At 36.7% G+C, this 14903-nt stretch overlaps 2 protein-coding genes across 3 annotated transcripts in view; one reads left to right on the top strand and one right to left on the bottom strand.

Moving 5' to 3' along the window:
• LOC139981649 (uncharacterized) overlaps positions 1-6757 on the bottom strand; it is an 8561-nt gene extending 1804 nt beyond the window's left edge. Inside the window, exons 1-6 of the mRNA XM_071994201.1 lie at positions 6588-6757; positions 5871-5950; positions 4764-4955; positions 4095-4244; positions 3572-3641; positions 1949-2150 (exon numbers count right to left, since the gene is read on the bottom strand). Of these exons, the coding sequence (XP_071850302.1) occupies positions 1949-2150; positions 3572-3641; positions 4095-4244; positions 4764-4955; positions 5871-5950; positions 6588-6603 (710 nt within the window). The 5' untranslated portion in view covers positions 6604-6757. The remainder of the gene's footprint in view (positions 1-1948; positions 2151-3571; positions 3642-4094; positions 4245-4763; positions 4956-5870; positions 5951-6587) is intronic.
• LOC139981650 (large ribosomal subunit protein eL6-like) lies at positions 312-14903 on the top strand. Of its 2 annotated transcripts, none has more exons than XM_071994203.1 (6): positions 312-352; positions 8484-8607; positions 9316-9417; positions 10450-10639; positions 13585-13766; positions 14686-14903. In XM_071994203.1, the coding sequence occupies exons 1-6, from the start codon at positions 327-329 to the stop codon at positions 14836-14838; spliced, it is 777 nt and encodes a 258-aa protein (XP_071850304.1). In that variant the 5' UTR covers positions 312-326; the 3' UTR covers positions 14839-14903. The 2 variants fall into 2 exon arrangements, with proteins under 2 accessions (XP_071850304.1, XP_071850303.1); XM_071994202.1 differs by lacking the exon at positions 312-352 and adding an exon at positions 6915-7051.

Here is a 14903-nt window from a genome sequence, read left to right as displayed (position 1 = left end):
AAACTGCTACACAAGATTTTAATATTAAAATGATAACCTGCTGCTCCTCACCTACCATTTCACTTTTAATGTCTTACCTATAACTAATAAACATATTCTGTATCATTCTTTTGTCATACCAATAACTAATAAACATATTCTGTGTCATTCTTTTAATGTTATACCATCAACTGTTAAACATATTCTGTATGATTATTTTGTCATACCAATAACTAATAAACATATTCTGTATCATTCTTTTGTCATACCAATTATTAATAAACATATTCTGTATCATTATTTTGTCATACCAATAACTAATAAACATATTCTGTATCATTCTTTTAATGTTATACCATCAACTGTTAAACATATTCTGTATCATTCTTTTAATATCATACCATAAACTGATTAACATATTCTGTATCATTCTGTTAATGTCGTACCATTAACTGATTAACATATTCTGTGTCATTCTGTTAATGTCATACCATTCACTGATTACATATTCTGTATCATTCATGTATTTAAGTAGGAGGGCCAGATTTTTTGTCCTACTGTAGCATGATTGTAATTGTTTTAACATTTTCACGTAAAACATAAATGAACACTTTTGCTAGTATTTTAACTTTTTCAGAAATTATATCAGCTACCAATGGTCTTTCTTGTAACGTTTCTTTGACGATGATTAACCTCAAAATGTATAAATTTTTTAAATCTTAATTTAAATTTCACATCACTATGAAACCAATGTAGTCGCATGTATGTTGGTACTGAACTATTCTCCTCACTAAAACGAGGTACCAATCAACAGAAATTAGTTGGAAGGGGTGGTCCAGTGGACAACCATCTATGCTTTATAGAAACCTCCAATATCAGTAATCTTGGTTGGATTCTAATGGCTGAAGTGGAGACCAGCTACACAAAGACCAAAATATATATAAGTAAATTTCAACAAAATGTGTATAAATTTGCAGAAATGCAAGTTCACTACAATTTACAATATTTATTTACTATTAATTCATAGTAGGCCTACTAGTGTGTACAGGGCAGAAATTTACATTTTTGTTTTATTCGTTTTACTCGTCATATGTTGTCACTAGATACACATATTTATACACACTTTGAGGTACATACAAAAACTGTCATTAGCTTCAGCAAGCAGTTGTTGTTCATATCTTTTTACTTTTATATACCACTTCCTCAAAGTTGTATTAGATTTAGAATACCTTAACACTCTTGAATGCTTTCCTTCTATATTTTTTCCCCATTTTTCCAGCCTTCGTGTTTACATTCCAAAAATAATCACTATGTGGTCGCCTTGATTTTATACTTGCTAGTAAGACTATGTAACAAACAGTATTATTTGTACTATTTTAAATGAAAACCACTTTGTTGTTGCATGTGAACGAGTATCAGACACTAGTAATATATTTATTCTATTCTACTTTGTCAAAATCAACCATCTCAGTCCTATCAGTGCAATGTTTGAAACCATTGCTGGTGGTTAATAGATGTATGTTAAATAAATAAATGTCATGTTTTCTTTACTGTTTTGGAAGAACTTCATGCAGAAAGTATTTTGGAACGAGTTATATCAGCTATTTTATGGTTTGAGGGATCAAAGACGGGTTCTCAGTTTCCTGATATGTTTAGAAAGTACCTATTACAGGTACAACATACTTAAAACAATGCACAGTGTGCTGTTTGAATCCTAAAATACTCTAACAACAATGTGGACCCCAAATTTACAGAATTACTCACTGTTGAACTGGATCAACTAATTGGGCAAAAGTTAAAATTTGATCTACTTTTGTAAGCTTTAACTGGGATAATTAACCTTTAACAAGTTCAGTTCTAGACTAGTCTCATGTAATATTTCATGTTGGGAAACTCTCCATTAACCTGATAACATTAAATGCAGACGGAACACTGTTTTTAATTTCTTCATATAAATGGCAATGCTTACTTCCGAACTTTTTTTCTCGGGGGAGTGTCTAATGACACCGGTAGATTCCTCATCATACCCAGTCGTGGAAACTGATGAGGACTCATCAAAAGACTCGGTAATACAGACGATGTCGTTGACGGGGGCAACTGCTCATAGACTTGTGCCAGGCTACCAGGATTTTGAAGATGTGGTAAAGCATAAGCTGGTGTGTATGGTAAACCTGCATGGTGAGAAAAAAAAATTGAAGGCAGCTCGGCATTATCCAGAAATGTTAGCATGCCACAAATTGTTTCTGATTTCCACAACTATCTTCCTGTTGTGTATGTGCCTTGATATTATTAGTTTTGTTTAATATCTCTCAAAGGTTAGTCCATAAAAAGCCAATACTACACGGTTCAGAGAATAATGAGGCAGAGGCAGACCTGTACATGTTGCATCCGTTCCTGCTCACAGAACCCCATCACTAAATGTCCCCTGCCAATGGGCTCATAGAACCCCACCACTAAATGTCCCCTGCCAATGGGCTCACAGAACCCCACCACTAAATGTCCCCTGCCAATGGGTTCACAGAACCCCACCACTAAATGTCCCCTGCCAATGGGTTCACAGAACCTCACCAATAAATGTCCCCTGCCAATGGGCTCACAGAACCCCTACACTAAATGTGCCCTGCCAATGGGCTCACAGAACCCCACCACTAAATGTCCCCTGCCAATGGACTGAGAGTACCAAAGCATCTGCTCACTTTCTCTAACACTGAGTGAGGCAAGCAGCAATCATCTTGATGCAGTGCAGACCTGGTGAAGGATGATGTTTCAAAACCATTGAAAGAACAGAACTTGAGCCCAAGTTGCAAATCGTTAAGTACAAAATCAACGGAAGACTCTGCTTCACAAACACTGCAAAGCAGCGATTTTGAATAGTTCAAAAGATTCTGGTACCAGATGGGGGTTTTGATGATACAAGAACCTAATTGTTGCAGTGAAAGACATGACTGCTACACAATACCTTCTATTTCACCTATGATTATATTACATAAAGGGAATTTGAATAGACAAGAATGTCTCTTATATGAGGAGAGATTCCCTACAGGAAGAAATAAAGCAAATAAGTGTTAAAAAAAAAATGAATCATAGGTGACAAATTTTGGTCTTTCTAACATATTGGGAGGTTTCTTACATATTGGGAGGCAACGGAGGTGACCATTAAAATTGACATAAAGTACACCAAACACTTACACCCAAGCACACATATCGTATGCAACTATGCATTTTATATTTTGCTTTCATGAGAACTGCAAAAGAATCTGAATATTTGAGACGAAAATTTAAAAAACAAGTCACATACACCAACACACATGCCAAACTGGAAAGTGCCATTAGAGCTGAGTGGCTTTGCAAAACTAAAATCATGTTCTTCAAAGAGGTTAAAGGAAAAAGGTATGTACCATGATGAAAAATCAACTAACAACCAGAAGGCAATATGACTCTGAAAGGATATATGTTCTTATCGATCAAAAGAGGATGGACCATTTGGAGAGTCTGATGACAAGTGAGTTAAAAGCTAGTTCTAACAGTTGCCCAAATTTTGCTATTAATTGAGGTTAGTATTTACTATTACAATGTTCAATTCTGAGCTCACCTGCAAATGTGTCTGGTGACACTGGTCCAACTGAAGTAGCTGCAGCCCGGTTTAACATTTCCACTAATTGCTGTAACAGCAACAACAACAACAAAAATATAAACCACAATGTTGTAAACATCTTTTCTTTGTGTGTCTTGCCTTTCCAAATAGATCTTACTTAATGAAACAGAAAACAAGATGGCATAGAAAGGTTTCAACATACTTTCCATGCAAAACCTTAGCACTTGATGAAATATTTATTTTGTGAATTAAAAAGGTCCCTAGCTGCGATGATAATGACACTTGACATGTTGTTGCTGGACATATCAATCAAGATATACAATATTTTTATGACTAATTGAATCAGCATTCATTGCCGGCACGATCTGATTTTGATTTTTAACCCACTAATGCAGCAAATGTTCAATGATGTTATGATGAATTCCATTACAATATCCCATACATAGTAAACACCACATAAACTCAGCATACAAAGAAAGGAAACACTGTAAAGTACAAACAGCGTTACTAATCTACTTACAGGCATGTGCTGCTTCAGTGAACTTGGAGGGGATTGAAGCTGGATTGGTAACACTGTTTTACCTGGACCTAGTTTAGGATCTGCCTGAAGCTTCTTGGCTGCTTTCTTCTTTGGCTTTCTTTTCACTTTAGGTTTCTCAGGTGGAATTATCTAAAGTTAGAGTTATATTTACAAAATCATCAAACAAGTCAGAATTTGAGACAAAAAAATATGTCGAACAATGACGATCCAGTCTATATTCTGGCCACATGATATTTAATATCTCAAGTAAGCAGAGGACAAATGTACTTAGATTTGTGGTACTGAGTGCAGTCCAATGATCAAAGCAAACAGACCTAATATTATTCCATTTACTGGGATCCAAATCTGCTAAAGAAAAAACATCATAATTGTACCAATCACTCCTTGCTTGAATCAATTTAATGAAAACAAAATTCATATATATTTACATCCTGCTGTGCATCTTGAATTAACTATGCCAAACTTGTGATGAAATCAGTGTGACTTGATCATAAAAGAATTCTAGTAATTAATAGGGCTAAACTAAAGGGCTTGACAGTGAGTAGGTTTATTTTCTGAATAAATAATCTGCACCTTTGATTAAAAGATATTCAGTATGCTTTGAATGGTTGCTGGTTATCCAACCTTTAAATTCAACCATGTTATCACCTTTGGTTCTGTCACCGGGACCTTCTTAGCTTCCTTTTCATCTTCAGACGAATCTGTCGGTTCCGAATCTGATCCTGAAAAGATTACTTTCTCATACTGTAGTAACCTATCCAATAGGAAATTCTTATCCCTTGAAACCTTTAAAAGTTTCCTTTGTGCTTTCCTCAGTTCTTCTTGAAAACATTCTTGTTCCTGATGGATGAGAAAACAAAAACAATTACTCAAGGTAGCCTGAGGCTTTGAGAGATACTGTTTTACTCAGAAAGACAGCTCAGAATTTGAGGAGAATGCTTGCAGAAAAATAAACAAGAAAACCTTGATCTAAAGAAAAACACATACATTAAAGAGTAAAATGTACAAGGAAAAGAAGAAGCAAGAAAAACTTGTACAGAGCATGCAGCCTAAAGTGATATCTTGATTATACATTATATAGATGCAAAGCTACAGTATTGTGAAAGTAACATATTATATATATGCAGTGGACATATATAGCCATCAGACGGTTCCCGATTCCAGTTTACTATTTAGCCGTAACTTCCGTCTGACACGCACAGTTATCAATCTTGCGGACTTGTGATTTTCCTGCGGTGCCAGCGGACGATCCGGTCCTCGAGTTATTTTGCCGTCCCACAAATTTTCTGGCGGTTTCTGCGCGTTACTACTATTTGACCGTATTTGCATTGGCAAGCGGCGGGATTTTGAAATATTTCATCTGTGATGTTTGATGAAGCATGTTTGTTTTCCGATTATGTGCGGTTTATTCCGTTATTTTCATTGCCCGTTTAATAGTTTAGATGGACACTATAATCCACACATTTTCCTGCATCAGTTGTCTTTATTCGTCTTTATAGCTTTTGAGAATTGACAGTTTGAATTTTTTGGCAGACAAATATCAACAAATGAAATCTCTACTTGGATGGTTGTACCTGAAAGGACCAGACAATTCAATCTAACAAGGACTCACTTCATGGGCAAACAAAAACATCCTTTGTTTTAGAGTTGGTGCATAGATAGAATCATCCTCACCCGTGCATGCTCCCATTCATGGAACATTGCAAACTGTCTATTCAAAAGTCAAAGATCTAGAAATGTTAAACTTGTACTCACATGAACTAAAAAGCGAAGCTTCCTCTTGAGGGTTCGGCATTTCTCCTTGTAATCAGGTTCATCTTTGCTTTTAGCTTCTCCTACAAAAAGAAAAAAAAAGGGAAATCTAACCTAACAACTCTGAATTATTGGAGTAGTTCGTGTCACACACACAATGTCAAACTTTATTAGGGCCAGTATAACTTTACTTCCAAACACAGAAATCTTTGCTTTTAGCTTCTCCCTATCAAAAAAAAAGGAGAAGTCTAAACGAACAACTCTGAATTATAAAAAAGTAGTTGGTGTCACACACAATGTCAAAATTGATTAAGGGCCAGTAACTATAACTTTTCTTCCAAATACATCAACCACAGCGTGTAGGAGCAGCTATGTGAGTTACACCATCATCTTCTGCTTTTTGTTACCTTTATACATTGGTCTAAGCTAGGTTACAATCTCTTGTAAGGCCTACTGTAACAACATTTAGCAGTCTGTGAGAAAGTCAGTGTTAAGAACCAGAGTACAGTAGGTCAGCCTAGCATGGGCATATGCTATACGTTATGCCTAGGTTATACTTCACTAGAGCCTAGTGAGTAAGTGTTACTGTTACTACTATTGTTAGTGTTACTAGGCTAGTCCGAACAACACTGAACAGTGGTCTTTGATCTTGATGACCAAAATACATTTTCTTTCTTAATTGCAAAAATAGATTTCTAAGACAGCTGGCATGTTCCTCACCTGGCATTTTTTTCATACCGATTCCCCGACTTTTGATGCGAGGTGTTTGTGAGCTGTGAGTTCTTTTAGTAAATTGTGTAGGTGTCTGGCCGAAGAGCTGGCTGTCTAGTCTGCGTGGCACACTACAGAATTACAAATCTCAATGAAATAAGATAAAATCTCCCAAGTATAGATGATGTTTCGTAGGCTTTATAAGCCTTACACTGTTTGGGATACATATAACCTACGGATGCTTCAAGGTCGGAACCAAGTAAAAAATTCAAGCTGATATCATCATCATCTCATACATATGGCTTTCTGTTAAGATAATTAAGTATGAAAATACACCTTTATATTGAACAATTCAAACATATAGTCCCTTTGTAGATCCGAAACGAAAAATGTTATACTTTCACAATAACAATGTGCGGAATTCTCTTCGGTACTTGCTTATCGTCCTCTTTACACGGACTGTTGTTGAACATGTAAGGACACATTTTTTAAGAGACAAAATCTTGTAATATCTAACAAGTTACGAAAAATCCATTAAATTCGGTAGCTTTCCCTATTAGCTAACACCGTAAACTTCTACTCTGGTTACAATTTATCTCACCAAATGCTAAAATAAGGCCAAATATTTGATATATTTTAGTACTTGTTTACTCTGAGAGCACTTGCCTTACCTACGTTATCTGAACTAACACCGAATACTAACATGACGAAGTTGCACACGACTAAGGCCTAAGCATGTGCACATCACATTTCTAGTGTTAAGATATCCGAAGGAGTCTAGCAGCAGGATTATATTGTTCAGGTTAACTGTGACATACAACTGCCTGGAATTAGGCCAAACTATGCCATTAATTAATTGGTAGTTGATCAAGAACATAGGCCTCTCCTCATGCTTAGGCTTAAGTTTTGTAACGTTAGGCTGAGTAGTGCTACTGCTGTGCTAGTCCTATGCTAAGAGCACAGTTATAGGAAGCCTAACAATTACCAGAATAGCTTACCAAGGACTGAGCTAATATAGCCGTAATTGGTGTGTTAAAATTTTTCATTAATTATGTGATTTTTAAAAGGCAAATCGTTGAATTAGGTGTACAGAAATGTATCAGTGATAGTTCTTTGAATCGAGTGGATACATAGATATACCGTTTTCAATTGTGATGGTACGCTGGATAGACTGAATTGTAGTTAAGACATGACTGGGGAATTGATACAAAGTCTCTAGTGTACAGGTTGATTGAATAGTATTAATTGTAGGTTCTTAAGAATTGATACCCTTTCTTCAAATATATAATAGTTGGTTGAATAAACCAAAATAAATTAGGCTGATTGTTTATTAAAAAGACCAATTCAGATTGTGAATTTAAATGACCTAGGTAGTGTTAAGCAAAACAATATACAGTTCATTTAGGCCTAGGCCTACAATGAAATGTATCGGTGGCGGAATGACACAGCCCCCGAATGAGGCTAGGCCAAGGTCCATATTCAAAAGAAAACCAAACCATGTCTTACAACCTACCAGATCAATGTATTAGTTTTAGAAGTGATAAAATGCACTTTTGCAAGTTTTATCCTACACTCTACTGGATCTTACCATCAGTTTTGCTAAAGATAGTATTGTACTCTATGGGCAGGGAGTATTGATCCTTGATGGGCTCCAAGAAAGCAAAGTCCTTTTTAAACCCTCCCAACTTCAGCACAAAACAGATACAAAAGTTTACTACAAACAACAGAAATAAACTAACAGCACTGTGCACTAATGATAGTATGATACACTGTACAACTCCAATTGCCTAAAACCTATACAGTTCCTCATCATATAGATTCCAGTGGTTGTCTGATTTTGCCTGGAAGTCATTCAATGAGTATATCTTGTTTATAGTTTTTTTTTCTCCTTTCTATTTTTAATAGCATGGAGGATGAAACAACTAAACGGAAGAAGCCCCGTAGCAGGCAGAGATGGCTGACGGGAGGCATCCCAATGTTTAGTCGGTCTGTCATGTACAGGCGCACTGCAAAGTACTTGAAGAAGAAGGTATGCTCAATGGAATGTTGTTATCGAAAAAAGATCTATTGTAAACTACCACTTGAGTTTTGACAGTAGTAGTTGATTGTCACTGTGCAGGCTTTACAGTAACAAGAGAGCTATGGGGAGACAAAATGTGACATTTTACCATCATGGCCATTAGATACTGACTTGGTATCATTAAGGCCTTAAAAAGCATTAATAATACTTTATTGGAGTGTCTGACTCTCCAAATTATTCCCAGACAAGGAGTGTCCAAAATGTCTCAATAAGAGAAGATGCTTCGAAGATGGGAGTAAAATGACTCTGGGATCTTCAACATGTGTTACCATTATTTGATTTCTAACATATTAGGGGACAATACTGAGACCTTTAAAGCTTTGGGGAAATATTACTTGAGTCAGAAGTTATGGTCCTGTTTCTAAAATCAATCCGGTTATGATTGAATGAAAGATCAATCGTAAAGGAAGTAAATCATATTGAATTTGGTAAAAGAATCTGAATATTTCATGTTCACCTCAATATTTTTGTGATAGGCAATGACAAACTTACCATGTTGTGCTTACAAAAGCTGTAAAATAAAACAAGTTTTTGAGTGAAGACTTAAAACCATGAATGAGTCCATGGAGACTAGATATTGAATTGTGCAAGTGCTACTTGCATGTACATATATGTACAGTATTAACATTTTTATGTTGATTTGTTTGTATTTTGTAGCCTATTGTCAAGAAAGAAAAGAAGGCTGTTGAGAGATTTGTTGTCAAAGAAGTCGGGGGAGAGAAGAACGGTGGCACAAGAAAAGTACCTCTGCAGAAGCAGGTGAGTAATTTCCCTTTTAAGATGATGGACGTGATTTCCTTTCACACGGTCCAGGAAAGTTTGGAGGAAAGATCTTCTTCCAATAAGATAACATCAAAGTTCTCAGCAAGTTTTTGTAAATATATTTAGGACAAAATGATGTGGTTGAACATTGTGATTTGATGAATGATTCAACTGCCAGTAGAATAAGATATGGCACAGGCATAGGTGGCATTCTACTGCCAGTAGACAGTAAGAACATAAGGTAAGTAGGTTAACAATCGTAAGTCAAAGAATGAGAATGGTTTCCATGTACCTAACATAAGCCCTGTGTTATGGCTTATTATCAGCACATACTACTGGGTTTGCTCTCAAGAGAGATATACAGCAAATGATGTGTGTCATTGACTATTACCGGTAGCATCTCTAAGCACTTCCATATTTTAGCAAGAAATCAACGAGAGTCCTGGCCTGGTGATATTGACCATTTGATTTGTTACCGTCCGACTGGAGACATAATACCCATTCAGTTTATGACGTTAACTGCAGCAGGTAGAATAAAGTATTAACGTTTACTTCAGTGTGTTGCTTATTGTTTGCTCGTTTGGACATTCCTTATGGTTTATGTGATCCCAAATCGGATAATACACATACTAACTTTTGTAAATAACATGGTTGGTTGATAGACGTGAAATGCAAAAATCCGAAAGTGGAAGATGCTACTCTTTGAAAACTGTTGCTCATAAAACGTGATGATATGTTTTGTACAGCTAATGATATCTTGGCTTCTTTAGACAAGCAGGGTTCAAAGTGATCACCTCGTCACATAGCGAAGGATTCACATGGTCATCTTTAGGGTTTACAACCATGTACCCATTCTTAACCAGTGTACCCCATCTGCAACCCATAAATTTCTAGTTTCAACCATTTAAGTGCTGCACATGTATTGTCAGTTGGAGAATATGAGAGAATGGTTTGTTCTTTTTGCATTCAGAACAAGAGCAGAGCTGGAAAATGCATTTTAAATTTGGTTTTCTGTTTCTTGTTGAGTAGCCAAGGTACTACCCAACACAGGAAGGAAGGAGAAAGCTGAAGGGGCACAGAAAGCCATTCAGTGAGCACAAGAGGAGACTTAGGCCCTCCATCACTCCAGGCACTGTGCTGATTCTTCTGGCCGGTGTTAACAGAGGGAGGCGTGTCATTTTCCTGAAGCAGTTGGGAACTGGACTTCTCTTGGTCACTGGTAAATATCAGGGTTGTTTGATTTAAATCACCTTGATTAAAATCACTGATTTAAATCGCGATTTAAATCAGATGATTTTTTTCAAAAAAATCACTGATTTAAATCACTTTTACTACTTTTCCATTTTTTATGTGAATAGTTGCTTGAAATCATTGCAAATCACCAATTCTATATTAGAGTACACACAATAATTTATTGTAAGACATTCAGGCTACCCCCCTCATTATTTCCAGTCTCTGTGGTACCAGAATTACTAGGCCTAGATTACTTGAACCAGACATACTGTACACTGTAGTTCGTTCACACACTAAATTTCCATACTCATTACGCTGGAATTTGTAGCTAAACCCTACAAAATCAGGAATGTAGTTTGCTATATTTTGATGCCATGAAAGTTGTATGCATGCATATGATATATTGAGTGATGTATTGCATGGTTGGTTTTGTTGCGGCACAACTCAGTGGTGATAGACAGGAGGTGACCATTCCTTTCATTGTATCCAGTTGTATCCCCATGAGCAGGCGTTGAAGTACTTGCACCACCTTCATCTTCCTTCCCTGAGCACTTGTTGTAGTGAATTTTCATCCTCTTCACAAGACCTTGCAATTCATGCCCAGAGTTGTTACACTTCGCACGGCACCCAGTCATGGTATTGGATGGTATTTTCTTGAAATGATGCCAAATGGCATCCTGTTTCCTACCAGACATACTGTATTTAGGTGTGTTCTAGCTGAGATATGATAAGACTAAGGCTTGGCAATGTTCTGCTATGTCCATGTGATTATGATATAGTGCAATGAGCTCACTGGATGACTAGTGGTCACTATGTGATCTGTGTACAATTATGGAGGTACCTCCATCCATGGCACAATCAATAGGCCCAATGGACAAGGTGTCTTAGGCATGAGTCATGACACTTCAATTCATAAGTCAAGTGCTCAAACAACACCCCAGAATACAATAGGTGTTAGTGTAATCTCCAATTATCACTAGTGGAGTGGACCAGAATGTATTTCCTGTGTATATTGATGAATAAACTATGAAGTGTTAGGCCCACAGTGCTTGCACAAACAAGCTCCCCAAGTGAATGACTGGAATTGGTATTCTTAGACTTGCAGTAGCCTTAGGTCATGTGTGTTCAATGGGAAATTGATTGAGGCCCAGGGCCCAGGTTTAATTAGCCTGCAAAGTATTCTGAATATATTATAGGCCTATAAGGCTTATATATTAAAACTAGACATCAGCTGGCGTTAAACCGCCAACGTATATCCCCACATCATAGCAATCACAGTGTGTTTAAAAGCCAAATGGGAGAATATCAGGAACTATATGAGATCACCACCAACTTTTGGTACCACCATATGTTGCTCTCATTTGTTTTGTTCAAATTGGATGAATTAAATGGCCACTGCAGTGGGTCACATGTGGTCAAATTGAAAGTGATCAACACCATAATATCCCCAATGTGGGGATATAATGATCTGGGTGGATATGGGTGCATATATGTGATAATGTAGGCAACAATGGGGTCCAACTGAAATGTGGTTTTAAAAAAATAAAAAAAAATCCGATTTAAATAAAAAAAATCTGATTTAAATAAAAAAAATCCGATTTTTTTGATTTTTTTAAAAAAATCAAAAAAATCAACAACCCTGGTAAATATATCATTACAGTATCATTATTAGGGATTAGTGAAAGTTACTAAGGCTAACCTATATGATGGCCAAAGTTTTGAGTTTTTCAAACACTATGAAATTCTGAAAAAAACATGTTTGCTGTTTGATAACAAGAACTTCCAGTAATTGATCTGTGAGATGTAATACTATTTCAATGGTGGTTCCTAAACTTAATGTGTATGACACTGTTCATAATCATGTTGGGTAGCGGGAATTCTCTGGTAGTGAAAAATGAATTCTGTAATCGTTTCCGGTCATTTCCAGAAACAGAGGGTAACCCAGGGTAAACAGCATGTACATTACAGCAACATAAACAAACATGCGGTATGCCCACTTGCACAGCATATCATTGCATACACATTGTACTTCAGCTAGCTTGTCATACGTACATGCGGCCGTGAGGTAGAAAGCAAGCGTGGTTGCAGCCGCCAGGGTCTGTAGTGTCGGAGGTATACGATACTTTACGTAACTATTAGTGCATATGTATGTACAGTATCCACATTCTGTCTTTACTAAGGAACAAAATGTGCTAACTGCAAGTCAGCTGAAGTGTAGGATTTTCCCCTCATTACAGAATGTACCAATATGTGATTTATTTCTTACGCTGTTTCTACTATGTTACCAACAAGATACTATCACTTTTGGGGGGCAGATTTTGATTTCTAAGAATAGGGTTTTTTGAGTTATGTTGAATATTTTCGCAAATTCTACTCGTCTGTCGGACAACCTAAGCAGTGTTTTAGGTTGTCCGACGTGATTTTTGGTCATCTCAGACGATAGTACGACATTGAATTTGAGTGCAGTAGCAGTTTGAAGACTCTGACCTTTGTCTCTCATAAGATACTGTGATTCCTTTGTACAAAATTGCTACACAGCTTTGCATTTGTGTAGCAATTCGACCATAATGAAAAGCATTTTGCAATGCGATGCTGGATAAATTATTCCCTGCTAGCAGTATAAATAGTAGCCTAACCAGAAGCATGAATATTCATTTTATGCTGAATTTAATTTTGTGCCTAAAGTTACCGTGAAATGCCTCCAATATGCTGGTTAGAATGTAAGAGAGAAGGAGATCGTATTGAGTGATAGCTTTAAAGAATATATTTTTATGTTCAGACTGAGGTTGAAGTAAGTATTAAGTGGGATATTTCATATTGCACAACTTTTATTGATTGGTGTAAGGTTCTGTCTGCTGTTATTGCTACATCTGAAATGAGCTTTTCTCAAAAACACGTACACATCATCTTTTATTCTTCCGCATCATCTAGGTCCCATGAAAGTGAACGGGATTCCAATGCGTCGCGTGAACCAGCGATACGTTATTGCCACCAGCACCAAGCTGGACATCAGTAGTGTCAAGATCCCCGGAAAACTGGACGATGCCTACTTCAAGCGAAAGAAGCTGAGGACTGGAAAAAGATCAAAGAACATCTTTGACGACAAAAAAGAGGTAACAGCTTTAATCTGCAAAAACAATATTCAATATGTTGTAACTGTAGTTTTGTAATTAATTAATAGAGATGAAAACAAAAGGGCATTGAACTTGAATTGACCATCTTAACATTTAATCTAGACAGTAATAAAATCACTAGAATTACATTATTGTAATAGTGACTTCAGTCATCAATTTGGACTTTTATTTCTGCCATTTCGTGGAACATCTTGGACCACTGTTGTTTGATATATTGTTGTCTACTACTAGCAACATTTATATAGTACCACATAGTTAACATTTTCTGAAGCATTTAGGTGTAGTTGGGTTTTCTCTGAATTTTCTAAAGTGACTTTGAGGTGTCACTAATATGATTAAAGACAAAAGGGGCTGGGGAGGGGGATTGGAGGGGGTATGCGAGGAGGTACATAGGACTTATCAGTAGTGTTAGTATGTTGTCATCAGTCTGTGTCAACTGCCTTGCTGTGACACTGCTTTCAGTTTGGAAGTCAGTTTGTCCACAAGCCACCTTTCCATTTCATATTTGTTCAGCTGCAGTACGAAAATCATAAATTCCACTTTGATACAGAGTTTGTGACACATATAAATATATATGAAGTCCACTTCACACTGGCCTGGCCTATGGGTCTCGTACTTTTGTAAACTAGGTCAAAACAGTCAAGTTCAGTCTTTTCTCGTTCGGTGGGCACAGTGTGCGGCTGGCTTTAACACCGCCAATCACCTCAGATATACCTCACTTGGTCTATTAATCAGTTACTGAAAATAATAAAAAACTTTTTTAGGAGTATAGAATTTTTATGCAATAAAACTTCATCATCAAGATCTTTTGTTTGGTGAATTCAGTTGTTCTCCTTGTCATGACATTCTGCTGTCTATTTCATGTTATTATCCTTGTTTATTCTGTTTAATTTAACAGACGTACGAGGTGAGTGATGAGAGAAGAGCCGACCAGAAGAGCTTGGATGCCCAGATCATTCCTTTAGTAAAGAAGGAACATCTGCTTGCAAAATACCTGCAGAATCCATTCAGCTTGAGGACAAGGCAGTACCCTCATAAAATGATCTTCTGAGTACAAGGACTTTGATGTGTAATTGATGAAGGGGTTCATAAATATAAAAAATTCTTGAAAATAGG

The sequence above is a fragment of the Apostichopus japonicus genome, chromosome 15, assembly GCF_037975245.1.
Source record: "Apostichopus japonicus isolate 1M-3 chromosome 15, ASM3797524v1, whole genome shotgun sequence".
Taxonomy (NCBI): domain Eukaryota; kingdom Metazoa; phylum Echinodermata; class Holothuroidea; order Aspidochirotida; family Stichopodidae; genus Apostichopus; species Apostichopus japonicus.
Note: the sequence above shows the minus strand (reverse complement) of the source record. Positions and strands in the feature narration are given on the sequence as shown.